This window comes from Gorilla gorilla, chromosome 14 (assembly GCF_029281585.2).
Source record: "Gorilla gorilla gorilla isolate KB3781 chromosome 14, NHGRI_mGorGor1-v2.1_pri, whole genome shotgun sequence".
NCBI classification, from domain to species: domain Eukaryota; kingdom Metazoa; phylum Chordata; class Mammalia; order Primates; family Hominidae; genus Gorilla; species Gorilla gorilla.
This window is the reverse complement of record NC_073238.2, coordinates 42,485,549-42,511,976: the sequence shown is the minus strand read 5'-3', so window position 1 is coordinate 42,511,976 and position 26,428 is coordinate 42,485,549. Positions and strand designations below refer to the sequence as shown.

At 38.1% G+C, this 26,428-nt stretch overlaps 1 protein-coding gene across 4 annotated transcripts in view; it reads right to left on the bottom strand.

Annotated features, from left to right (window-relative positions):
• The window catches only part of PAN3 (poly(A) specific ribonuclease subunit PAN3), a 157,120-nt gene that overhangs the window by 110,350 nt on the left and 20,342 nt on the right, over positions 1-26,428 (bottom strand). For 3 of the 4 annotated variants that reach the window (XM_004054310.5, XM_055359726.2, XM_055359727.2), the window contains exons 2-4: positions 10,816-10,937; positions 8,649-8,715; positions 7,274-7,344 (exon numbers count right to left, since the gene is read on the bottom strand). In XM_004054310.5, the coding sequence (XP_004054358.3) occupies positions 7,274-7,344; positions 8,649-8,715; positions 10,816-10,937 (260 nt within the window). The remainder of the gene's footprint in view (positions 1-7,273; positions 7,345-8,648; positions 8,716-10,815; positions 10,938-26,428) is intronic. The other variant, XM_055359728.2, reaches the window with a different exon arrangement.

Genomic DNA, 26,428 nt, shown 5'->3' with positions numbered 1-26,428 from the left:
CCTACCAGTTAAAAAGCGGAGAAAAGAGAGAACACATAGCCGTTTACTAAGAGAAACTGATTACTAGAGATCATTCACAATAAAAATCACAGTGTATTCAAATTAATTATATAAAAACAATGACGGCCCTTTATATTCGAATTACTAACTCATAAGATCAGAGATTTCCATGTTATTTTAACAAAAATTGGCTTAATATTTTGCTATTTTAACCACAGTATGAGAGAAACAGAGTAAGCATGACATTTCAAAACTGACAGCATAAATTACTTGTGAAATTCAAGACCAATAACAAAATGGAGGGAAACTGTAACGTGATAGAAGAGATTTACATCTCTAATGTACAAAGAGCTCTTACAATGAATTTAAAAAATAGCCCAATAGGAAATGAGAAAAGGACATAAAATAACACTAATGACCAATAAACATAAAAGAGAAGTCTACAACACCATCAAATTTAAATGAAGTTTTTTGCCTGTGAAATTACAAAAATATTAAAGATTTTTATAGCCCAGTGTTTTCAAGACTGTAGAAAAACCAGCCCCTATTAGTTGGAATATAATTTGTGCTACATTTCTGAAAAGTTGTCTGTCAATTATAAAAAATTCAATTGTCTATTCTTGCCCCAGAAACCATTTTGACAGAAATTTACACTGAAAAAAATCACTTAAGTGGAAAAAGAAGCAGGCATAAGGTTAAACGATGTTTTATCTCCTCCTCTCCATATTACCAGTGGTCTATTTTTCACCCTAGAGTAAACTCAGTCAACTTACCCTTCTCATATTGCCCTATGTAATTTATATTATTCTATGCAAATTACTTGATCTCTCAAACTTCCATTTCCCAAAACAGAAAAAATAATCTCTCCCAAAGAACTGTTGACGTAACTAAATGATATCATAAAATATAAAACATTTGATTTATAAAATAATTATTTAGGTTTACCATATTATCTGGAACAAATACGGAAAATCATCATTCATATAAATAAAATCAAGTTTCTATCTGTCTGCAATTACGTTGCAAGAAACCCCCAATGGATTTTCACATGATCTGGAGGACATGTTTGAGAAGCTAACAGGAAGAAGTTTCTGTGAGGAAGAAGGCAAAAAATTAATACTGGGGGAGGAGGAGGCCTGAACATCTCAAAGAAAAGGTAGACAACCTCAGAGCAGCTACAGAACCACGTTTCCAGAGGACAATTTTAGTACAGCCTGATCCAGAGTGAGTAGCCAGGGATACTTAATTAACAACAGTTAACAATTTCCAAGCAAAGTTCGAAATTTGACCAACACCACTTATTACCTACTACCAATAACAGTCACCACTTCTGCGCCAGGCAACACGTCCCATTTAGTCCTGAAAACAACCTTACTTACTAGGTACCACGTTCTCATTTTGCAAATGAAGAAAACAAAAAGGTTTACTAAGTTGAAGACACAAAGATAATCAGTGAAGCAACACAAATTCAATCCTGACTGCCTCGCATCTAACTCTAAACCCTAAAGCCTTAACCACTATCCAATACTGCCGTGTTATTATCATTCCTGCTGTTTGTTCTTTGGAAAATTAAAATTCTCCAAGAGGCTCTGAGTAAGCTATAAACAGGAACCACACGTGGGTGCCTTCCCCATACCCCGAACTTGGACTCCAATAATTGTGTCAGTTTCCATAGGAAAACATATCTCTAAGCCTAAAAGCTCTCCTAAACTTGGCTTAGGCTGAGATGGCACACATTCCCTCCTCCATCTTGACAAGCGGAGGTGAATGAATGTTTAGTGATTTCAGAGCATAATAGTTCTGAGGGCATTAATTTGGAATTCTCGCCACAATTTTCCAGAAACATTACTGAACAATACTCAATGGGTAAAAGATAATGATGTGGCTTACTGGAAATCTAAATACCAAGTAAAACATTATTTCTTTGAGAACATACATAAAGAACCTAAAAACAATCATTTTATAGATTAAATTTAGATTACAATCTCCTTTAAAATTTTAGTTATTTTTCAATGTCTTCTCCATTTTCTCCTTTTATTTATTTTCTGACATCAATACTTGATTCAATATGCAAAAAAGGCCTAGCTTAACCATCAGAAGGATTAAGATTTACATTCCAAATTGTCTATGCTATACTCAGATTAATTTCTCCAAATTTACTTTATCTGTCTCCATAAAAGAACTCTACCGTAAATATGCTCTAGTCTTTGTTATTCCATATTTGCTTGCCTAGAATAGAAATAATGTAAAAATCATTTTTCAAAGAAAGACTTTAGAATAAAAATGCTATAAGAAAACTTTTAAATGTCAAGTTAATCAGAAAACATAAAATATTTATCATCAGTAAGTTTTATAACAGAGAGAGATGGGTGCTCTTAAGATAAACAACAGTGCAAAAGGGAGACCCAAGCTAGGTTCAAACAAAGAAGAAAGCGGAGAAAAGTACCGCTGGTGAATTTTTCTCTCAAGCAGAATAATCCAGAACTGTACCTCTAGCAACCACATCTCCTCAAAAATAAGCTATCAGCAGATGAACCAGCCAGCTCCCTTTGGTCCCACTTCCCTAGTCCTAACAAAAAGCTTTAAAAGCAAGAACAGAAGAGATAAACATGATACTTCAAAAGTCTTTGCCTCCTAACGCCAAAGAATTTAACTTGTTATTAAAACCTAAAAAAATTTACAGAAGTGAAAATCTGTTATCTCAGTATTAAAAATATAATATAAATATCCACGTAAAACCGCATATTGACTGAAACAACATACTAAAGTAAACCAAAGAAATATAAACGATGGGTATCCGACCCTTTGTTGCTTTAATAAATGGAAGAAGTAGGGGGAAGCTGAATAAAAATGTGACTAGGTGAATAAAAAAAGAAGATGAAGAAGGGCAATAGCCCAGAAAGATATAAAAGGAGAAAGCCAAGCATGCTAGACACAAATTTGAAAGATTTCTCATTTTGCCTGGGATTTGCCTCAATCATACATGGTTGCCCTACATAAATACTTCCATCTTACCAAGAATCATCAGCAAGATATCATAGCACTGAATCACTTCATTTATGAATATCTGTATTCCAATATCTAACTCTGTTGTAAAGATATTTTGTTCCCAAATAATTTCTCATCGGAAATTTTAATGCTTGTCTAGATCACATTTGTGATTCACAGTGACTCTCAAAACTACTTCTTTTCATAACAGTGGTCAAATTTAATTTTATCTATCTTGCTATTAAGGTTTACTCATGTAATAATCTCTTGTATATTAACTCCTATTTTTAACAAACCTCAAATAATGGTTACTTTTTCTCTCTATAAAATAAGGCATTCCTAATGTGACAAATAAAAGAAAATCAGTGCTTCTCAAACATCAAAAAAGACTACTTTTTTAAAAATCTCCTATAAATCATGGTCCTATAATTTTGTAAAATAAAGATAAATTATTAGAAAAATGATTCCATATTCGAATGTCACAGTATTATCAAATTGCTATAGAAGTCTCTAGACATTTATTTTCAGTGTTTATCTCCTAACAGACAATTCACAGACTAGCACTGGTCCCATGACACATTATGAGTAGTACTGCCCTAAGGCATACATTCTCACCACACAACTCTTCAGGAAGTTTCTCACATAGTTAACAACAATTATACAGCCCAGATATATGGCTGTGACCCTTCTGTACTTTGTTTTGTTTTGGGCATTTTTTTGAGACAGGGTTTTGCTCTGTCACACAGTGCATTAGAGTGATCACGGCTCACTGCAGCCTCCACCTCCTGGGCTCAAGTCATCCTCCCACCTCTCATCCTCCCGAGTAGCTGTGACTACAGGCGTTCACCACCACTCCTGGCTAATGTTTTTGGCTTTTAGTAGAGACCAGGTCTCACTCACTACATTGTCCAGGCTAGTCTTGAACTCCTGACCTCAAGTGATTCTCGAGCCTCAGCCTCCCAAAGTGCTGGGATTACAGGCATGAGCCATTGTAACAGACTGTACTATTTTTCACATCCCACATTTCCCTTGAAGTTCCTAAAGATACTAAGGGGCCTCAGCCATATTTCTTAGTTTATCTATGATTCTCAGAATGAAGAAGAATTAGAGTTTACTAAAGCTCCTACCTCTATCACCTGTAAGCAAGCATACCTTTTGCCTAGGTATCTTTGCCTCTATACATTCCTCATCCACAAAAAACCCAATTCAAAACATCTTTTCTCCATAAATTCTTCAGGATCTAGAGAATTCTTTGCTACCTAGCAATCATCAAATATTTAAATTGGCACTAATTAATATGCTGCTGAGTAAATGTTCCCTTGTAGGTTCATGTATTGCATCTCCAATTAGATTTAAGGGAAAAAAAAAAACTCAGTCCTTCATTTTCTATTTGTCCACATAGCATATAGTAAAACTGCCTACTAAAAAAATACCTCACTATTCTGACCCCAGTAAATCACATAATCCCACAGGCAAAAGTTAGCATATCTGGCTCAGAGACTGGCCCAACTGAGATTTTTCAGAAAATAATTTACCTCACTAGCTATGAAATAGTGGTAAGCATAGTTTAATTCTTTGTTCTCCTATATCATTGTAAAACAAAATACCACTAAGTAATCATGCTAGCCTGCTGAGATAAATTTGGAATTACAATATTCATATAATTTTGAGTTACTTCCACTAAAATTACTTCGTTAAACAGACATTTTTTCATATGCCTTTAATTCACTATGTGTAATATGTCATACTCCTATGCCAAGAGTATTTCTAATGTAAAGAGATTTTGAGATTTGAAACCTTCTCAACTCAACCATTAACAATTTAAAAATATATGCAACCTGTACCCACATAGATTCTAACTATATTGCTCACTACTGGAAAAACTCTGTGTCCATAGATTACACATCATTTTAAATATAAATGGCAAGAAAATATAGTCCTTCAAGCTATATGAATATATGAACCACAAATTTCTAGGTAGAAACTGACATATGGATGCTTTCAATTTAGACAGACATTAAGTTTTAGAGATGAAGGACACCACAGCAACTATGGTAATGATGAGGTCATGCTCTTCATTTCACAGATGGGATGATTACAGCCTAGAAAGTTGGCCATAGGTCACAAAATGGGAGATCCAGGGCCTCAAATATCACAGTAGAGTGCTCATTTTTCTATATTAGTCTGCTTCCATTGGATATATTCTAATATCTCTCCAAATATTTAGGTCACATTTCTAGTAACATTATTTTCAAATTTCTAGTAACATTTTATTGTATTAAAATAAATTATAAAAAGAATAGGTACTATATATTCTCAATTTCTAATAACTTTTATTATTTTCTCAAAAGTAAATGTCAGGAGCTCTAAATCATATATTTCCACTTTAAGACACATAACCTCTTATATTAGAAATACTTTTAAACATTAATTTGTCATTCTAGTTTTACTTTCTACTTGTATGTCTGAAATGCTAGTTATTAACTGATTTTTTTTTTTTTTTTTTTTTTTGTCTGAGACAGGGTCTCACTCTGTTGTCCAGACTGGAGTGCAGTGGCATGATCTTGGCTCACTGCAGCCTCAACCGCCCAGGCTCAAACGACTCTCCCACCTCAGCTGCGACTACAGATGTGTACCACCACACCTGACTAATTTTTTTTTATTTTTATAAGAGATGGGGTCTTGGTATGTTATACATACTGGTCTCAAACTCCTGGGCTCATGCAGTTCTCCCGCCTTGGCCTCCCAAAGTGTTGGCATTATAGGCCTGAGCCCCTTGCCCAGCCAAGTTAACTGATTATTTTATAAATGAGAAAAAGTCATTAGGGAATACCTAAGAAAATTTAAAGACTTTCTGTCTTCCCATAAAAAGCTCCAGATAACTTGATTTCCAGGTTGTATTCGCTTTTCAGCATTTTATTGCTTGCTTCCACATTGTTAGGCTTTGTCTATTGTCCTGGGTCTGTTTCTGTCCAACTCTATTATTACACTGCTAACATACGGATTTAGAAACCAAGTATTCCAGTTTATAAGAGAAGTATGTAAAGCAGGAGTAAATTTATCCATGATAAGAGCCTATAAGGAAATCCATTAAACCCACAGATTTTAGTCTATCAATTCTAGTTGCTAAAAAGCATTTTGTAATTACCTTCTTATTCTCATCCATGTCTCAAAATGGAAATAACATTAGGTACATGAGGTTTTAATATAATTTATATCAGTTCTCATAACTTTTTTTTCTCTTAAGAAAATCTAGTCTTTCTGAATTTTTTAAACCTCTTTATTGAGGTCTGATTGACATGTAAAACGCTATACATATTTAATGTATCCAACTCAACGAGTTTGGGGATAACTATACACCGTGAAGCCAAAACCACCACAGTCTTCTTGAATTTCATTTTATACTATCTGCTGATCAGATCCTTCTTAAAAGTATCTTAAGTTCATATCAGTTATTCTAAAATTAATATTAATGAGATATATTGAAATATTTTATCTTCATTTCTGAGCTTTAGTTAATTTTACATTTATTACTCTCATTAAATTGTGGGTCTTTCTTCCATTACTTAGGAAACAATGTTATAACTTTATAATAACTTCCACCAAGATTTACAACCTCTTTAACATCTTTAGCTGTTACTGATCCTAACCAAAAAAGACTATCTTCTCTAGATGATTATTAGTATTAACAAGATTCTTATTAAGACTCAAAGGCATCAAATTATTCAACTTGTCACAACATCAGTCCTTATAAAATACTTCAAAAATCCATACATGGTCTATCAATCTAAATTCCAAATAAAATTAAATTTCTAATGTGAAGAGATTTTCAACTTTTTAAATTGTTGGGCCAATTATGAAATGTTGAAAATTTTAAGTTTGCCTTGTAATCAGGAGTAAATTAGGGAAGAATTTTTGAAATTTAGATAAAGCCATCAAAAAATAAAGTTTAAACATGATTAATATGCTTACAATGGGTCACATTAACAGCAACTTAACATTAAATTAGATGTTATCTTAAGAACAGAATACATTGAGACAAATAAACTGAACAAAAATAAGCAGGATTTCATCCCTTCACACAAAATCTCCATTCCATGCAGAGATGAAATAAATTTCCACATATAAAAAGATAAAGAAAAAGGATAAACAAAAGGCAGGAAAAACACTAAAGCCCATAAAAAGCTCTCCCTCCACTTACAAAAACATTGACACTACATAGGTAACAATGCCAACATCACTTCTAAATTCCATTTAGTTTAATTCAAGTTTCAATTTCACCTACCTTTCGTCTCTGAGAGATGTTGAGGGCACCAAAGTCATTAAACAAGGATGAAGCAGGTGATGTTAGAGGATCTGAAAGGTAAGTTACGTAAGTTTCCACACATAAAACTTGGGTAACCCGCAAATCTAATAACTGTTTACTTTGACAATGCCTATAAAAATGAAATGACACAATAATTAAACTTAGTACCTAACACACAGTTACGTTCAAATATTTTCTGAGCAAATAAAACACAAACTGGTGAACCAATTTGCTCAAATATTCAAAAGCTATATGGATCAGGATAGATCTATTTGACTAGAACCAAAAGAAAAATCAAATAAGAGAAAAAAACCTCTTAACCATACTATTCTGAGTGTGTTTATGAAGGCAGTAAGTTGACCTAAAGTAAATAAAGGTTTATAATCTTGAGACCAAATCTTGGGAAGGATAAAAAGGAGGGTGAGGGGTGGGGGCAGTGTCAACCATAGACTGAGAGATCCTGTCTTGGATTTCAACACATCAGCAAGGCTTTAAAACCATTTACTCTACAAACTATTCCATATTTTAAAGTCTATCACCAGATGTTTGATATTATTACTAAAAAAATAAAGTAAAATATTAAGTTGTTGAAGACAGAAATAATAAAGTTTTCAAAATTTATTTCAAACATGAAATCCAAAGATTTTGTAGGTTCAAAATTCCACTACTCTGTAGAAAGAAGTTAAAATAAAATTACATATCTTAATTATTTCTCACTTTACAAATGAGAAGAGTCTCTGAAAAGGCATGCGTGAGATATACTTAAATATTTATCTTCATTTCTGAGCTTTAATTTTTTATTTATTAATCTCATTACATGTTCTGCTAAATCCTAAAAAATATATTAAATGCCCTTATGTAAAGGAACCTTAAATCTCTTCACAATGTAGTACATATAGACTGCTGCTTCATTTCTCTGCCTTCTTCTTCCTGGTTTTTCAGACTTACCTTCATTAAAATTAACATGAATTTAATATTAAATAACTAATAGTGCAAAGAGCAAGATGTTAATAAAATAGCATGATGAAATTTTTGTATATAACTTATACACTTTTCTTTTGTTTTTAATAATAGAGACATGGTCTTGTTATATTGCCCAAGTTGGTTTCAAACTCCTGGGCTCAATCATTCCTCCCACCTGAGCCTCCCAAAGTGCTGGGATTACAGGCATGAGCCACCACACCTGGCCTGGAATCTAAATCTCAATAGTTAGATCTGAGTGGGAAGATAATAATTTTTATTTTCTTCTTTATACCCGTTTACAATTTTCAAAATTTCTACAATGGTTGTATATTACTTTTAGAGTAAGAAATATATACACAGACACACATAAGCAAAAGGGATCAGGTCTTACCATGGGCTGAATATGGCTTGGCACTGTCATTTAGAAGGCTTGGGGAGCTGCTACTATTAGTCATTCTCTGAAAAACAAAATATTTATTTATAACATCACTGAGGAATACAGAAATAAAAGTATCCAACCAATTAAGACTGGCTCTCTTTGCTTCTTCCCCTCCAATCTACTGTTCACATTACTGACAATCTAATCTTCCTGTAAATGTTACTGCTTGGATTACAACTATGTAAAAACCACCACATGAAATGAAAATTTTACTCACTACCCAGGTATTTAAAGCCAAAGCTACCGACCTATTTTGAATTGTGCTTCCATAACTTATTAGCCTGGGCAAAACACATAACTAAGTTTCCTTGTCTGTAAAACATAAATTCCAATATCCACTGAAGAGGGTACCCGTTGACTATGAATAAAACGAGTAAATGCTCTAATACCCTTTCTCAATTTGTACTACCATTCATACACCTTATAGAGCTTATAAAATTAGGTATTTTCTGTTCTCTAAACACGTTCTATGCTTTCTAGACTCACTCCATAGCCTGTATGGTCTCTCCATCCCGTAAGGCCCTTCATCCCATGCCCACAAATCCTTGTCTCATATATAACTTCTAACTCAATGCCTTAAAAATTATAAGTTAAGAATTTCTAGCTCTGGCTTTAATTCTAGAGTCCTGAATCTGTTTACTCAACTTCCTATTTAATGTCTGCATAATTTTAAAAGAGAAGAAAAAAGCTAAGTTCCTGAGGTAATTTTAATACAAAAATATATATTAAAAAGTATCTGAAATTGTGGCTCACAGGCAGTTAAAATAAGGTATAACTATGCATTAAACTAGTTATATTGTTCATAAAACATAACCATTTCTATATATGGCTGTGCATGTTTCTTTATAAACAACCCTTAGAGTGCATATCTACATGAAATAAGTTAAAATAATTCAAAAAAGCATTGGTTTCATACAGACCCTTAAAATCAGTCCAACTTGAAGTATAAACACTAGGCCAGGAGTGGTGGCTCATGCCTGTAATCCCAACGTGTAATACCTCCTTCGGGAGGCCACGGCAGGAGGATCACTTGAGACCAGGAGTTTGAGACTAGCCTGGGCAACACAGACCTCATCTCTGCTAAAATTATTTTTATTAGCCAGGCATGGTGGCACACACCCGTAGTCCTACCTACTCAGGAGGCTGAGGCAAGAGAGGAGTATCGCTTGTGCTTAGAAGGTTGAAGCTGCAGTGGGCCATGATTGCGCCACTGTACTTCAGCCTGGATGACACAGCAAGACCCTGTCTCCAGAGAGAGAGAGGGAGAGAAATGTAAAGATGAATTTCTCTTGTGTTTAAATATCCTATTGTAATAATGGAGAAAACCATCCAGTAGTACATCACAGAAACTAGAAAGGACAATACATTGCCTTTACTATTATGGCAGTTTTCCAATTAAAAACACTAGAATACTTTCCAATTTTATTCCAATTCTACAAAATTGTGCAACACAGATCAACAACAACTAATCTAAACACAAATCTCCTAAGCATTGCATGCAGTCATATGATAAAGGGGAAAAAAAGAGCCAAAAAGAACAAAGTGGGGTTAAAAAAAAATTCAAAGACATTTTTAATGTAAAATGCTCCAAGTACTATGACTTTAAATTCAACATTTTAAGCATTAAACAAAATAAAGCTAGCACTATGCTTCTATATGCAAAGAATATTCCTGAGAGGATACACAGGAAACTTGTAACCAGTAATGATAGCTAACTCTAGGAAGGTTAACTAGAAAAGTGATGAGTAGTGATGAGAGGGAGGCCCTTTTGTAACTTAACTTTTATAATACATGTATAACCTGCTTAAAACATAATTTTAAAATTGCTATCACTACCAAGTTTAACTAACATACATACAAAACACACAAGTGAAATTAGTCTCTAACCACCCTCTACATACTCCCGTCACTCTTGCCCCTAACCCTACCAAACCCCCACTTACAAAAGCTCTCATTAACTCCAACCCCATGGGAGATAGTTTACCTACATCTCACCCATCTCACTGCCTCCTAAAATCTCACCTCCCACTCAACAAATGTAGGAATAAATGAAGACTCTATATGTCCTCTGGCCCTAGAATAAACTTCATAGTGCAATATGAATTTATACTAAGGATACCTGCATCAGGGGATATTTTGTTTCTACAGGGCTTCCAAATCCATTGACTCCAATAAAGCTGGTGCTAAAATAGGAATCTGTGAGACTTGTATCAGTTAAAGCACCTCCATCCATTCCTGGAACTGAAAGAGAAGGAAAATTAAAGTATTTAAAATTATTTCAGAGGATGAAACATTGATTTCACTTCTGTGTTCCTAAATAAGTTGTAAAGTCTCAAATCTGTCACACTTATTTTTATTTACCAGTTCATAACAGGTAAGATCAAATAAAATTGGGTTGGCTCCAGAAATATGTTAAACAGTGCTCAAGCTGACTAATTATTTCCCACAGAAATAATTTATTTTCTATGAGTCACCAAATAGCCCCCAGGCACAATATGATTAAGTTTCTACCACTTGCATTTCCAGTTCCCTCATCAAGTTTTCTTTCTTCAACTCAGTAAAAGGACAACAATTTCTCCTGTGAATCACTGGATGGTAAACAGAAGCAATTTTCTCAAGACTGTTTCTCAAAACACATCTTTTGAAACGAACCAGCAGACTCACACTAACTCAAAATTCAGGGGGAAAAAAATCTGCAGAGGTAGCAATAGGATGGAATTCAGGAATACTGATAGTTCTCTTTAGAGTTTAGGGTAGGATGATATCGAAGGATTGTAGAACTATTAGGGCAATCAACGGGACACTGTGTCTTAGATGCTACTTCCTAGTAAGTGCTTAGCATACAGCTATTTTCTAATCTGCTAGTTTAACAATAAGATGGGCTGCAAGTAGGCTTGCTCTTCTCCAGGCAGTCATTGAGAAACCCCCTTCAACCCCAGTAAGAAGCAAACTACAAAAATGTGGATAGAAGGGATGTTGGGTCTCTTTGGAAAACAATCTGAGGTAATTTTTATTTTCTTCTTAGTTTTTAAAATTTATTTCCCAAAACATCCATAACTAAAATGTACTGCATTTATAATTACAAAAAGTTTATTTTAATGGTTCATATCTTTTGGTGATTACAACTTCAGGATATGGCTGAAGAGTATCATCAGAAACACCTAAATATTTACATATAAAAAGTTCATCTTTAACAAGAAATTTGAAACAATGTGAAATGGGAAAAAAAAGAACTATTTATTATCTGAAGAATGCAAACCCTTTTAATATCAGGCCCAGAGAGGTATTAAAATGAGACAGCAGTCACAGCCTACTCCCCACTTTGAGCTACGTGCTCATCTCTTGAAACTGCCTGCTATTGCCGTAAGTAGCTATAAATTAACCTAATAATGCCACATTGGACACTGTAACCATCACCCTACAGCTTAACAATGTATAGCTGAATCAATGTTATTTCTGTAAGCCAATGAGAATTCCTGACACACTTTCACTCCCTGTCCCCCCATTTTACCTTTAAAAATCCACTACCGCTAATCAGAGGATATATTGAGGACAACTTGAATCTATGCTCCTGGGTTGCAATCCTCAAGTCTGGCCCAAATAAACTCTCTTCTTTTGTTTTTGTAGAGACGATTTTGTTATGATCCTCAGGCTGGTCTCGAACTCCTGCCCTCAAGTAATCCTCTCATCTCAGCCTCTATAAGTGTTGGGATTACAGGGCCACTATGCCTGGCTGATTCTGTTTATATTAATTTTGCCTCAGCTTCTTCCTGGTAGGTTAACTGTCTAACAACAGAAGAATGATTAAGTAAATCCATAGAAAAACTACTATGAAATAATTCAAAGTCATGGTAACTAATGTCCAGGATATGTTTAAAATATTTCAGCAAAATAGAACTAAAATTGGAGGACAGACAAAATAAGACTGGGAAAAATCAATCATTGTTGAAGCTGGGTGACAGGGATGACACTATCCTCTCTACTTTTATCAAAGTTTAAAATTTTCCATAATAAACTGTTATAGAAAATGATAATAAAGACTAAATAATTTTTTTTTTTTTTGAGACAGAGTCTCGCTCTGTCACCCAGGCTGGAATGCAGTGGCGTGACCTCGGCTCACTGCAAGCTTCGCCCCCTGGGTTCACACCATTCTCCTGCCTCAGCCTCCCGAATAGCTGGGAATACAGGCGCCCACCACTACGCCCAGCTAATTTTTTGTATATTTAGTAGAGTCAGGGTTTCACCATTGTTAGCCAGGATGGTCTCGATCTCCTGACCTCGTGATCCACCCGCCTCGGCCTCCCAAAGTGTTGGGATTACAAGCGTGAGCCACCGTGCCCAGCCAAGACTAAATAATTGTATGTGTCTGTGACACTGCGAAAGAAATACATATTTCTTTTGTCTTCATCTATAGTTCCTGGCACAGAGCTCCTAAAAAAACTTGTTTCCTAAGTGATACGCACTAGGAGCATCTTTTGTTCAAATATTTGGTGCTGGGAGCATCTTTGGTTCAAATATTTGGTCTCTGACCTCGGTTCCCAACACAGACCTCCTAAATCCCTTGGAATTTCCAGGGTGATAGGAGTAGCGTTTGTTCTAATGAGGTGACTTTTGTTAGGTACCTACATGGGAGCCGTTCACCAGAAAGACCAAGCCCTGATTACCAGTTTGGAACTTTCAGCCCTACCCAACCATCTTCCAGTGAGGAGAGGGGGGCTACAGGCTGAGTTAATAATTTCCCTTGCCTGCGAGATGAAGCATCCATAAAAATCCCTCAACTGTGGGGTTCAAGGAGTTTGTGGGCCGGTGAACACATTTATGAGCCAGGAGGGTGGCGCACCCCAACTCCACAGAGAAAAAAGATCCTTGTTCTACCTTTTCATCTGACTGTTCATCTGTATCCTTTGTAATAAACCAGTCAAGCAAGTGTTTCCCTGAGTTCCATGAGCCATCATGGCAAATTATCAAACCTGAGGAGGGGTCGTGGGAACTCCCAATTTGTAGCCAAGTCAGATAGAAGTGTGGATAATCTGAGGACACACTACATGTCACTGGTATCTGAAGTGGAGAGCAGTCTTGCGTGACTGAGCTCTTAACCTCTGGAGTCCGCAGTAACTCCAAGTAGTGTCATAATTGAATTGTAGGACACCCATGTGGTAACCAGAGAATTGGAGAATTGGCTGGTGTGGGAAAAAAACTCCACACTTCTGGTGTCAAAAGTGTTCTGTGAGAGTGTAGTAGAGAGAAAACAGGAGCAAGTTTTGTTCCTTTCTAGTGTAATAACCATTTACAATGTGAAGTGAAAGAGGAACACATTTTTATTTGAGGGTAATGATGTGTGCTTACACATACACAGAAAAAAATGACTAAATATGTCAAAATGTTAACAATTTTGGGTCATGTGGTTGGTTAAAAGGAAGATGTTTGGCCAGGCGTGGTGGCTCACGCCTGTAATCCCAGCACTTTGGGAGGCCAAGGCGGGCGGATCGCCTGAGGTAGGGAGTTTGAGACCAGCCTGACCAACATGGAAAAACCTCATCTCTGCTAAAAATACAAAATTAGCCAGGCATGGTGGCGCATGCCTGTAGTCCCAGCTACTCGGGAGGCTGAGGCAGGAGAATCACTTGAACCTGGGAGGCAGAGGTTGTGGTGAGCCAAGATCGCACCATTATACTCCAGCCTGGGCAACAAGAGCAAAACTCCATTTCAAAACAAAATGAAAAAATAAATAAAGACGTTCGTCATTTATCTTATGACTTTCTTTACAATGTAGTTATTTTCACAGTAATGATGATGATGATGATGATGATGACAGAGCAATCCATAAAGAGAGAGGTTCCTCCATTCCTTAAGGCATCTACTCTTCACATTTTCCTAATAAAATAGAATGGTTACTCCAAAATAGAGTACAATTCTAGAGTAAAATTGTTTTCTAATATAGCATTTTGATTTTAAATGCTTTTCACTTCAAAGGCTTTTATTATGTTTATTAATTTCAAATCCAATTTTCTCTTTTCACATTTTGTACAAGCCAATAGAACAATTATTGAACATGTCAAGAATTCAAATATCTATGGTCAATGTCTTGTCTTAATAGAATTTTTAAGTTCCTCGAAAGCAAGGTCCACTGCACATAAGCAAAATGAAATACTGGTAAAATTAATGAATATTAAACTGTTGTCATAGGACAATAAAACCATCTTCTAAAGTTCCCACCTTTTAATAACACCTTATCATTAAGAAATAGAATTTGTCCCAATAAACACACAAATTTCTGGTAGTGATTTTCACTATATTAACACTGGTATATATATTCCTTTCAGATACACAACTTTGATAGAAGAAGAATTATGCTCCCTAGCAGAGGAAACACCTGACTGGACTTAACCAAAACAAGGGTAGGTGGCAAGGGAGTGCTGATATAGCCAGTAATCAATGGTTAAAATTATTATTATTATTGTATTATTATTATTTTGAGATGGAGTTTTGCTCTGTCACCCAGGCTAGAGTGCAGTGATGTGATCTCAGCTCACTGCAAACTCTGCCTCCCGGGTTCAAGCGACTCTCCAGCCTCAGCCTCCCGAGTAGCTGGGATTACAGCTGCCCGTCACCACGCCCAGCTAATTTTTGTATTTTTAGTAAAGATGGGGTTTCACCATCTTGGCCAGGCTGGTCTCAAACTCCTGACCTCATGCTCCACCCGCCTCAGCCTCCCAAAGTGCTGGGATTACAGGCGTGAGCCACTGTGCCTGGCCTAATATTATTATTTTTTAAAGTAAACATTCCACACACGCATATACTTACCTTTGACTTTTCTTGTTTTGGAAGGGAGAAAAGAGGAATAGATACTTGGAATGCAGTTAGGAAAAATCACTAACCAATGATACGTTATTCCATCCTATACAGATCATAAATATATTAATTTTTTTTAATTACCAAGAACAGGCACATATCCAACCTACTTCACCAGGTGTTCAAAGAGAAAATACAGCCGGGCGCCGTGGCTCATGCCTGTAATCCCAACACTTTGGGAGGCCGAGGTGGGCAGATTACCTGAGCTCAGGAGTTCATCTGAGACCAGCCTGGCCAACATGGTGAAACCCTGTCTCTACTAAACATACAAGAATTAGCCGGGCGTGGTCGTGGGCACCTGTAATCCCAGCTACTTGGGAGGCTGAGGCAAGAGAATCACTTGAACCCAGGAGGCGGAGGTTGCAGTGAGCCAAGATTGCGCCACTGCACTTCAGCCTGGGCAACAAGAGTGAGACTCCATCTCAAAAAAAATAAATAAATAAAAGCAAACAAAAAAAAATGAGAAAATGCATGTAGAATACTTTTAAATTTAAATTACTTAAGTGTAAGATATGTGAGTGACCTTAATTACCAAGAATATATCATCAAGAATTTTTCAGTCCTTCAATCCTTTATTTTTGCAAGCTACTTTAAGTAAATCCTACACTGTTTCCATGGACTAATAGTTTGCAATTCACTTTTTTTTTTTTTTTTTGAGACGGAGTCTCGCTCTGTCGTCCAGGCTGGAGTAGTGGCAGTCGGCTCACTGCAAGTTCAACCTCCCGGATTCATGCCCTTCTCCTGCCTCAGCCTCCAGAGTAGCTGAGACTACAGGTGCCTGCCACCACACCCAAGTAATTTTTTGTATTTTTAATAGAGATGGGGTTTCACCATGTTAGCCAGGATGGTCTCGATCTGACCTCATGATCCGCCCGCCTCGGCCTCCCAAAGTGGTGGGATTACAGGCGTGAGCCACCACACCCAGCCACAATACACTTCTTTTTTTTAAGAGAGTCTCGCTCTGTTGCCCAGGCTGGAGTGCAGTGGCACGATCTCAGCTCACTGCAACCTCCGCCTCCTGGGTTCAAGCAATTCTCCTGCCTCAGCCTCCCAAGTAACTGGGATTACGGGCATGTGCCACCATGCCTGGCTAATTTTTGTATTTTTAGTATAGACAAAGTTTCACCATGTTGGCCAGGCTGGTCTCAAACTCCTGGCCTCAAGTGATCCACTCGCCTCGGCCTTCCAAACTGCTGGGATTATAGGCATGAGCCACTGTGCCCAGGCTGCAATTCCCTTTTCCATAAAAGCTCTATTGCCATCTGTATTAAAGGTTTATTATTACTTCCCTAATCTGAAACCAAAAACGCTCCAGAATCTGAAACTTTTTGAGTGCCAATGATGCTCAAAGGAAATGCTCACTGGAAGATTTTCAATTTTTGATTTTCAGGTTAGGGATGCTCAGCGAGTAGGTATAATGCAAATAATTCCCAAATCCAAAAATATTTGAAATCCAAAACACTTCTTGCCCCAAGCATTTCAAATAAGGTATACTCAACCTGTAGAACTATTACATCTCTGTGTGCTATGGTCTCAATGTGTCTCCCAAAATTGATATATTGAAACTTAATCCACAATGTGATATTACTGAAGTGGGACCTTTAGAAGGTGATTAAGTCACAAGGACAGAGTCCTCATGAATGGCATTAGTGCCTGTATGTAGAAAAGAGGTGTAAGGTGAGGCAAACTTTCAAGGGATAAACTAGGATATCTGACAGGATAAATCACTAAGCAAAGTGCTGAGGATGCTATATTGCTTCTCTTAATTGCTTATAGTAATATGTGAGAAATGAATTAAAGATTTTTTTGTTGTTTGTTTGTTTGTTTTGTTTTTTGAAGCAGGGTCTCACTCAGTCACCCAGGCTGGAGTGCGGTGGCGCAATCTAAGCTCACTGCAACCTCGGACTCCTGGGTTCAAGGAATCCTCTCACCTCAGGCCCCCAAATAGGTGGGACTACAGGAATGAGCCACCATACCCAGGTAATTTTTTTTTTTTTGTAGAGACAGGGTTTCACCATATTGCCCAGCCTGGTCTTGAACTCTGGAGCCCGAGTGATCCACCTGCCTCAGCCTCCCAAAGTGCTAGGATTACAGGCATGAGCCACCTCACCTGGCCTAAAGATCAAATTTACAATCAAAAGGGAAGCAGGACTTAAAAATTTGGGAAATTCTCAGCCTGGCTAGATTGTAAAGATTAAAAATGGGTATTGGGCCGGGCGCAATGGCTCACACCTATAATCCCAACACTTTAGGAGGCCGACGTGGGCGGATCACCTGAGGTCAGGAGTTTGAGACCAACCCGGCCAACATGGTTGAAACCCCATCTCTACTAAAAATACAAACATCAGCCAGGCAGAGGCTGAGGCAGGAGAATCACTTGAACCCAGGAGGTGGAGGTTGCAGCTAGCTGAGATTGTGCCACTGCACTCTAGCCTGGGCAACAGAGACTCTGTCTCGAAATAAAAAACGGGGGTGTGGTATTGGAAGAGAGTACCACAAGCATGATCAAGCGACCTTTTGATAAGGAGATTGACCAGCCTGGGCAACATAGCGAGGCCCCATCTCTAAAAAAAAAAAAAAAAAAAAAAAAATTAAGATAAAAAAATAAAATAAAAAGTTAAAGAGATTCATATAGATACAAGGAAGCAACTGATATTCATCAAGACAATGGAAGAATGAACCCAAAGACATTTCAGATTGCTTCAAGGCTGCTACTCCCTACCACAGGCCCACAATGGCAGAGCCTTGAGCACAAAACTGTTTTCTAGGGAGAGGCCCAGTTGCCCAGGGTTGCCTCACATCTCTGCTCCCCTTATTCCCAAGCAAGACTCCCTGACTACCCCCACTGTGACTCAAGTGCGGCCAGGTGCAGCTCAGGCCTCCACTCTGGAGGGCAAAAGTGGGCACAAGGGGTAAACCTTGGTGATGCCCACATGGTGCTAACTCTTCAGGAGTGCAGTACACTCAGAGGCATGGCTATCCCCACCTAGATTTCAAAGGATTCCTCAGAAAGCCTCAGGGGCTAGACAGAGAACTGCCAAAGGGGCAGGCTGCAGCAGAGAGCTTTTACCAGGGTTATGTCTAGTGAAGTCGTGAAGGCAAGACTGCCCCCAGAGACCTCAGAACTGTGCAGCCACCAGCATGCAACACCAGCCTAGGAGAGCCAGAGGCACCAGACTCCAACCTGTGAGAGTTGCAATAACGGTTGCCCCAGGTAAAGCCATAAGGGCGTGGTTCCCTGAAGCCTTCAGGACCCACCCCCACTCCCAGTGTGTCCAGAAGGCAAGAAAAGGAGTTAAACAAGATTATTCTCAGGCATCCAGATTTAATGTTGTTTGCCTTGCTGGGTTTTGGGCTTTCTTGGGATCTGCTATCCCTTTCTTCTTTCCAATTTCTCCCTTTCTGAATGGAAGTATCTATCCTGTGTCTGTCCTACCATCGTATTTTAGAAAAGCGTAACTTGTCTGATTTCACAGGCTCATAGCTGGAGAGCAATTTGCCTCAGGATGAATATCTTGAGTCTCATCCATACCTAATTTAGATGAGACTCTGGACTTTGGACTTTTGAACTGGTGCTGGAAGACTTTTGAGACTACTGGGATAGAATTAATGTTTTTTGCATGTGACAAAGACAAGGATTTAAGGGATGGGGCAGAATGCAATGGTCTGAATGTCCCCCCGACCCCCTGCAAAATTCATGTGTTGAAACTTATCAATGTGATACTATTGAGAATTGGGGCCTTTAGATGGTGATTAAGTCATGAGGGTGGAGCATGCCATGATGCTAATGGAATTAGCACCCTTATGAAGCACAAGGAAACTGTTAGACCCTTCCACCATGTGAGCAGGTGGCAACAAGGCACCATCTTGAAGCATAGACAGCAGCCCTCATCAGACACCAAACCAACCCACACCTTGATCTTGGACTTCCCAGCCTCCAGAACTCTGAGAAATAAATTTCTGTTCTATAAAAATTACCCAGTCTCCAATATTTTGTTAAGAGCTGCAGAAATGAACTAAGACACTATAGAATAATAACAAATTGAACAATCATTATAGATATGAATCTACATCTGAATAACAACTGTGGCAAGGTTGATATTCTTTTTATTTTATGGTTAAGCAAACTGATTCAGAGATTATAGCTTGCCCAAAGTCACAACACTAGTAAAAGGTACACCTGGGACATAAAAGTGATCTTGCTACTATACTAAACAGTCTTTCAAATTTTTAAAAGAAATGGGGCCAGGCACAGTGGCTCATGTCTGTAATCCCAGCACTTTGGAGGAGGCTAAGGTGGTATTATCACTCAAGCCCAGGAATCCAGGACCACCCTGAGCAACATAGCAAGACCCCCATCTCTACAAAAAAAAAAAAAGGATATACAAGTATAAATCGAGAGACAAAATTTCAAACTTTGGACCAAAGGATCCTATACCTAAAGAATCAGAACTTCGGCTGGGCACATTAGCTCACGCCTGTAATCCCAGCACTTTGGGAGGCCAAGGCAGGAGGATCACGAGGTCAGGAGTTCGAGACCAGCCTGACCAACATGGTGAAACCCCATCTCTACTAAAAATACAAAAATTAGCCAGATGTGGTGATACATGCCTGTAGTCCCAGCTACTCGGGAGGCTGAGGCAGGAGAATTGCTTGAACCTGAAAGGCAGAGGTTGCAGTGAGCTGAGATTGCGCCACTGCGCTCCAGCCTGGCAACAGAGTGAGATTCGGTCTAAAAAAAAATAAGAAGAACTTCTCCATCTGTCAGCAGTTACCCCACGACTATTAACAGATACATGTACACAATGATAACCTACTTTTTAAAAAAATCCAATCCTGCAGCTTAATTTTCTTCTTCAGACTTAACCCCTCTTAATGAATTGAGTCTAATTCTCCAAAAACATCATACTAGAGCAGTGTTACTCAAAAGGTCATCTATGGTCAAGAAACTTGGAAAATTCTGGGGGAAAATGAGTAAAAACAAGTAAACCCATTTCTTTACTGTACAACTTCCCAGGATGTGTGTACACAATGTGAACTGTGATAATCCAAAAAGAAGTCAGAGTACTTCCCAAATTTACTTGAGTAGGGAACCCTTTCTACATGGAACATCTTCAGAGACTAGAGTTCCATCATAGAAGACATTTTCCAAAAAGTACCCAGCTGCAAGTGCCAAGTAGGGCATTACAGAGAAGATGCTGGCAATGCTCATGCTAAAGGATGAAATCCAAACTTCTTAGTTTGACATTAGCATATCCTCAACAATTTGTTCTCAACTATCATGCTAATACTTCTAAAAGGTGCTGAGTTTGAGTCTCGGTTCTGCCATTTACTGGCCACAAAGTCTTGGGCAAAATGCTTATAAGATGCAGATTATGCCATGAATTATAAAATGAAAATCATACCATCTACCAAGAAAACTTCAATTAAGAGTTATGAAAAACAATATCTTAAAGTTATTTTAAAAAACTGTATAACTCTATACAGTTATTAAAAATAACTGAATTGTACTTATAATAGGTGAATTTAATAGCATGTAAATTACATTTCAATAAAGGTTTTGTTTTGTTTTGTTTTTGAGACAGCTCTGTTGCCCAGGCTGGAGTGCAGTGCCACAATCTCAACTCACTGCAATCTCTGCCTCCCAGGCTGAGGAAATCCTCCCACCTCAGCCTCCCAAGCAGCTGGGACTACAGGCGCACACCACTACGCTTGGCCAATAAAACTTTTTGTTTAACTAGTAGAGGAAAAGGGGGATTATTCAGTAAATGGACTTAAGACAACTGAGTATCCATCTAGGGAAAAAACTGAATACCTTACACCAATATTTACAAAAGATTAAAGATCATGGCGTAAAGTAATAAAAGTATACATCTACTGTAAGATCTTTACAAGAATCATATAACGATTGAACTTTCTCCTCCAGTTACAATGATATACTCATTATATGCTTAAAATCTCCCACACTTTACCATCTGGAGTATAATCAATTTCTAATACACATACTCAAGACTCAGGTATGATGAGAAAGAAAAAATACTTGGAGTTACACATTGAGTTTGGATCCTACTTGTGCCATTTACATACTATATGAGCATGAGCAAGTAACTGTAAATTTCATTTCTTCATCTGAAAAAAGAGGTTAAATACCATCTCACTCATAGGGTTGTGGTGTGGAATCAAATGAAATTATGTAAAGTGCCTAGTATGTTTTCTAACAGGTCATCATAAACATTATTTTTTAATTTGCCCTTCTCTAGAAAGTATTCCCCAATTATTCCAAGCTGTTAAAACCTTTACCTCTTAAGATACTATTTATATCACTCATTTGAGGAAAAAAAACTTCCTTTTGACTTCTTATTGCTGTCTTCGTATTCAAGCCTTTACATTTTCACGTATTTCTGTACTATCTACTAATGTAAATTATCTGATCTTTGTTTTGTTTTGAATTTATTTTTTATTATTTTTTGTAGAGACAAGGTCTCATTATGTTGCTGGTCTCGAACTCCTGGGCTTAGGAAATTGAGGCTGCAGTGAGCTGTCATCATACCACTGCACTACAGCCTGGGTGACAGAGCAAGATGCTGTCTCAAAAAAAAAAACTTCCTGGGTTCAAGTGATCCTCCTGCATTGGCCTCCCACAGTGCTGAGTTTACAGGTGTAAGCCACTGCGTTTGGCCTTAAATTATCTGTAACTACACTGTATGTATCTGTAATTATGCACACCTTTCACTTTTTGGTATTCCTTAATCTAATAGCACATTTTTGTTACTTTTTTTTTTTTTAAGCTTGGTGGCAAGTTGTTATTTTTGAGAAAAAGTCTCCCTCTGTCACCCAGGCTGGAGTGCGGTGGCATGATCAGCTCACTGCAGCCTCAAACTCCTGAATTCAAGCAATCCTCCCTCCTTGGCCCCTCAAAGTACTGGGACTACAGGCATCAGTTACTGAGCCCAGCCTAGCACATTTGTACAAACATTTATTTTCAATTAAATGCTTTTTTTTTTTTTTTTAAGGCAGAGCCTCACTCTGTTGCCCAGGTTGGAGTGCAGTGGCATGATCTCAGCTCACTGCAACCTCCACCTCCCGGGTTCTACAGGTGTGCGCCACCACGCCCATCTAATTTTTGGTATTTTTAGTAGAGGTGGGGTTTCGCCATGTTGCCCAGGCTGGTCTCAAACTCGTGAGCTCATGCAATCCACCCGCCTCGGCCTCCCAAAGTGCTGGGATTACAGGCATGAGCCACGGCGCCCAGCTGATTGCCTCCACTTTTCCAATGAGGAAACTGAGACCTCAGAGATGCCAGATGACAGTACAGTGGGTGCAGGCCCAAGAAACAGGGGCTCCTCTACCCCCTCAGCAGATACTCACACCATCCTTTTATTGGATTGTGGAATGAGCACAGACTTTTAACAAATACTGACCATGAGGTCTGTTTCAGCCAGTTGCCAACTACTAACCTTCAACAGTATACTTAAGTCTCAGTTTCTTCCTCTGTAACACTAAAACAGTACCATCTACTTTCCAAGGTTGTTGTGAAATTCAGTATACTGGCATGCCCAGTTGATATTAGGTGCCAAATCCACTTATTTATTTGCAAAAAGTAGGCTGCTTTTTCTGATGAAACACTAATATGCTCTTTGTAATAGAGTGTGTTAGGAAAAACTTTCCATGTAGGTTTTTCTCTTTTTAATTTTAAAATAAATGATAAAAAGGTAGGCTGGAATATTTTACACATCTGTTATAAAACCCACAGAAGCCGTCTGTAAAAGAAGACTCAAATCCAAAGCAGGTGGACAAGACACACTGTCTGTTTGAAGAGCTGGAACTCCCTCGAAAGTTCACAAACCAAGGAAAAAGTCAAACTGCCAGAAAACAGCAATTAATGACTATAAACACTGTGCTTCCTGCCCTTATGATAAAGCTTCTGTGGAGACAGTCATGAAGAGAACAAGTTCAAATTCTCAATTCTCTACCTAACTCCGAAGCTCCATAAGGCATTTCAGGTTATTATCTCATTTGTTTAACCACACAACTGTTAGAAGTTCAACTGTCCCTCCCAACCCCCACCACATTCCTATGCTGAAGTCTTAATCCCCTGTACCTTGGAATGTGACCTCATTTGAATATAGAGTCACTGCAGATATAATTAAAGATGAGGTCATTAGGGCAGTCCTAATCCAGTATGACTGGTGACATTATAAAAAAGGGAAATTTGAACACAGATGCACACAAAGGGGAAACATCAAGTAAAGATGAAAGCAGTGATTGGGAAGATGTTTCTACAAGCCAAGAAATGTCCAAGATTGTCAGCAAACCAAAAGCTAAGGGGAAAGACATGGAATAGATTATCCTCCACAGCCCTCAGAAGAAGGCAATCCAGCCAACACCTTGATCTTAGACTTTCAGCCTCCAAATCTGAGACAATAAACTTCTGTTGTGTAAGCTCCCCGCCCCCGAAAACATACAATAGAGCCACATAATAAAAGATTAAATATAGATTAAACTAAAAATACAGGTTAATAAAAATATTTCAGTCAAACATTAAGCTCAGACATTTTGAAACAGCCAAGATAAAAAAAGAGAAAACGGAAGTTTAAAAATTGCTTGCTTAGTAAAACAACAAATACCAATTTGTTTGAGCAAAAACCATTTTTCCTAGTACTAAACTATTCGAAGAAATTATTACAAGGATTTCTCCATAAAGAACATTGAACACCATGACATCTTCAAGACAACTGAAAGATTTCTTGAAACACTTTTTATATTTATTCTCAATAGAAGTACAGAAAAGAATATTATGCCACAACTAAAGTGAGGTAATTCCATAAAGAACTAACGATATAGTTCAAGTACTTAACTTTCCAGCAATCTAAATAGATCAATCTCTCCCTCTTAAACTCTCATCCATTTGCTGTGAAACATTCAACCCTCGTTCTGATAAATTAGATAAAATAATACCAAGTGTTACTTATTGACAGGTTTATATGCACAATCCCAACAGTTCTTTAAGATATATATGGTTATTTCTCATTTTAGTGACAGTGTCAGAGTTGAGATTTAAAGCCTTGTCTTATTTCAAACATTTCAAAAATCACTGCACTACATTCATCTCACTCAATCCTAATCTCCTAATTCACATTTCCAACTGCCTATTACTAAAAGTCTCTAAGACATGTGACAAGTACTTTAAAACTAAAAACTTAGTTATCCTTGCCTCCCTTCTCTCCCTTATGCATCCCAAGTAGCTGCTTCACCAAATCTCTCTAAAATGTGCCCCCTCTAATTCATTTCCACTGCCCTAAACCATGTCCTTAGCGTTACTCCCTTTAACTATCGTAAAGACTGCTCCAAATGATTTCCCCATTTCCATCCTTAGAAGTCAAAAAAGCCTACTATAGTTATCTTTTCAAAATAAAGAGTAAAGCCGGGCACAGTGGCTCATGCCTGTAATCCCAGCACTTTGGGAGGGGGACGCGGGTGGATCACCCAAGGTCAGGAGTTTGAGACCAGCCTGGCCAACATAGTGAAATCCTGTCTCTACCAAAAATACAAAAATTGGCCAGGCGTGGTGGCGTACACCTGTAACCCCAGCTACTTGGGAGGCTGAGTGAGGCAGGAGAATCACATGAACCCAGGAGGCAGAGGTTGCAGTGAGCCAAGATCACACTACTGCACTCTAGTCTGGGTGATAGAGCGAGACTCTGTCTCAAAAATAAAAAATAAATATTAAAAAAAAAAACCTTTTATTTCAGTTTCAGGGGTATACATGTAGGTTTGCTACGTGAGTAAATTACATATGGCGGGGGTTTGGTGTACAGATTATTTTGTCACCCAGATAATATGCATGGTACCCAATGGGTACTTTTCCCTTCCTCACCCTCCTCCTACTCTCCCTGCTCAAGAAGTCTCCAGTATTGGCCAGGTGTGGTGACTCACACCTATAATCCCAGCACCTTGGTAGGCCAAGGCGGGAGGATCACCTGAGGTCGTGAGTTCAAGACCAGCCTGACCAACATGGTGAAACCCCGTCTCTACTAAAAATACAAAATTAGCCGGGCATGGTGGTGCATGCCTGTAATCCCTGCTACTAAGGGGACTGAGGCAGGAGAATCGTTTGAACCAGGGAGGCGGAGGTTGCACTGAGCCAAGATTTGTGCCATTGCACTCCAGCCTGGGAAACAAGAGCGAAACTCCATCTCAAAAAAAAAAAAAAAAAAACAGAAGGCTCCGGTGTCTATTGTTCCCTTCTTTATGTCTATGTATACCCAATGTTTAGTTCCCACTTATAAGTGAGAACATGTGGTATTTGGTTTTCTGCTACTGCGTTAGTTCATCTAGGATAATGACCTCCAGCTCCAACCATGTTGCTGCAAAGGACATTATCCTGTTCTTTTTCATGGCTGTGTAGTAGTCCATGGTGTACATGCTCCAAATTTTCTTTATCTGGTCTACCATTGATGGGCATCTAGGTCACTTCCATGTCTTTGCTATTGTGAAGAGTGCTGCAATGAATATATTCATGCATGTGTCTTTATGACAGAACAACGTATATGCCTTTGGGTATATACCTAAAAATGAGATTGCTGGGTCAAATGGTAATTCTAAGTTCTTTGAGAAATCATGAAACTGCTTTCCCCACTAGCAGTGTATAAGTGTTCCCTTTTCTCTGCAACCTCACCTGCATCTGTTATTTTTTAATAATAGTCATTCTGACTGGTATGAGATGGTATCTCAATGTGGTTTTGATTTGCATTTCTCTAATGATTAGTGACGTTGAGCTTTTTTTTTTTTTTTTTTCTGAGATGGAGTCTTGCTCTGTCACCCAGGCTGGAGTGCAGTGGCGCGATATCCACTCACTGTGAGCTCCGCCTCCCGGGTTC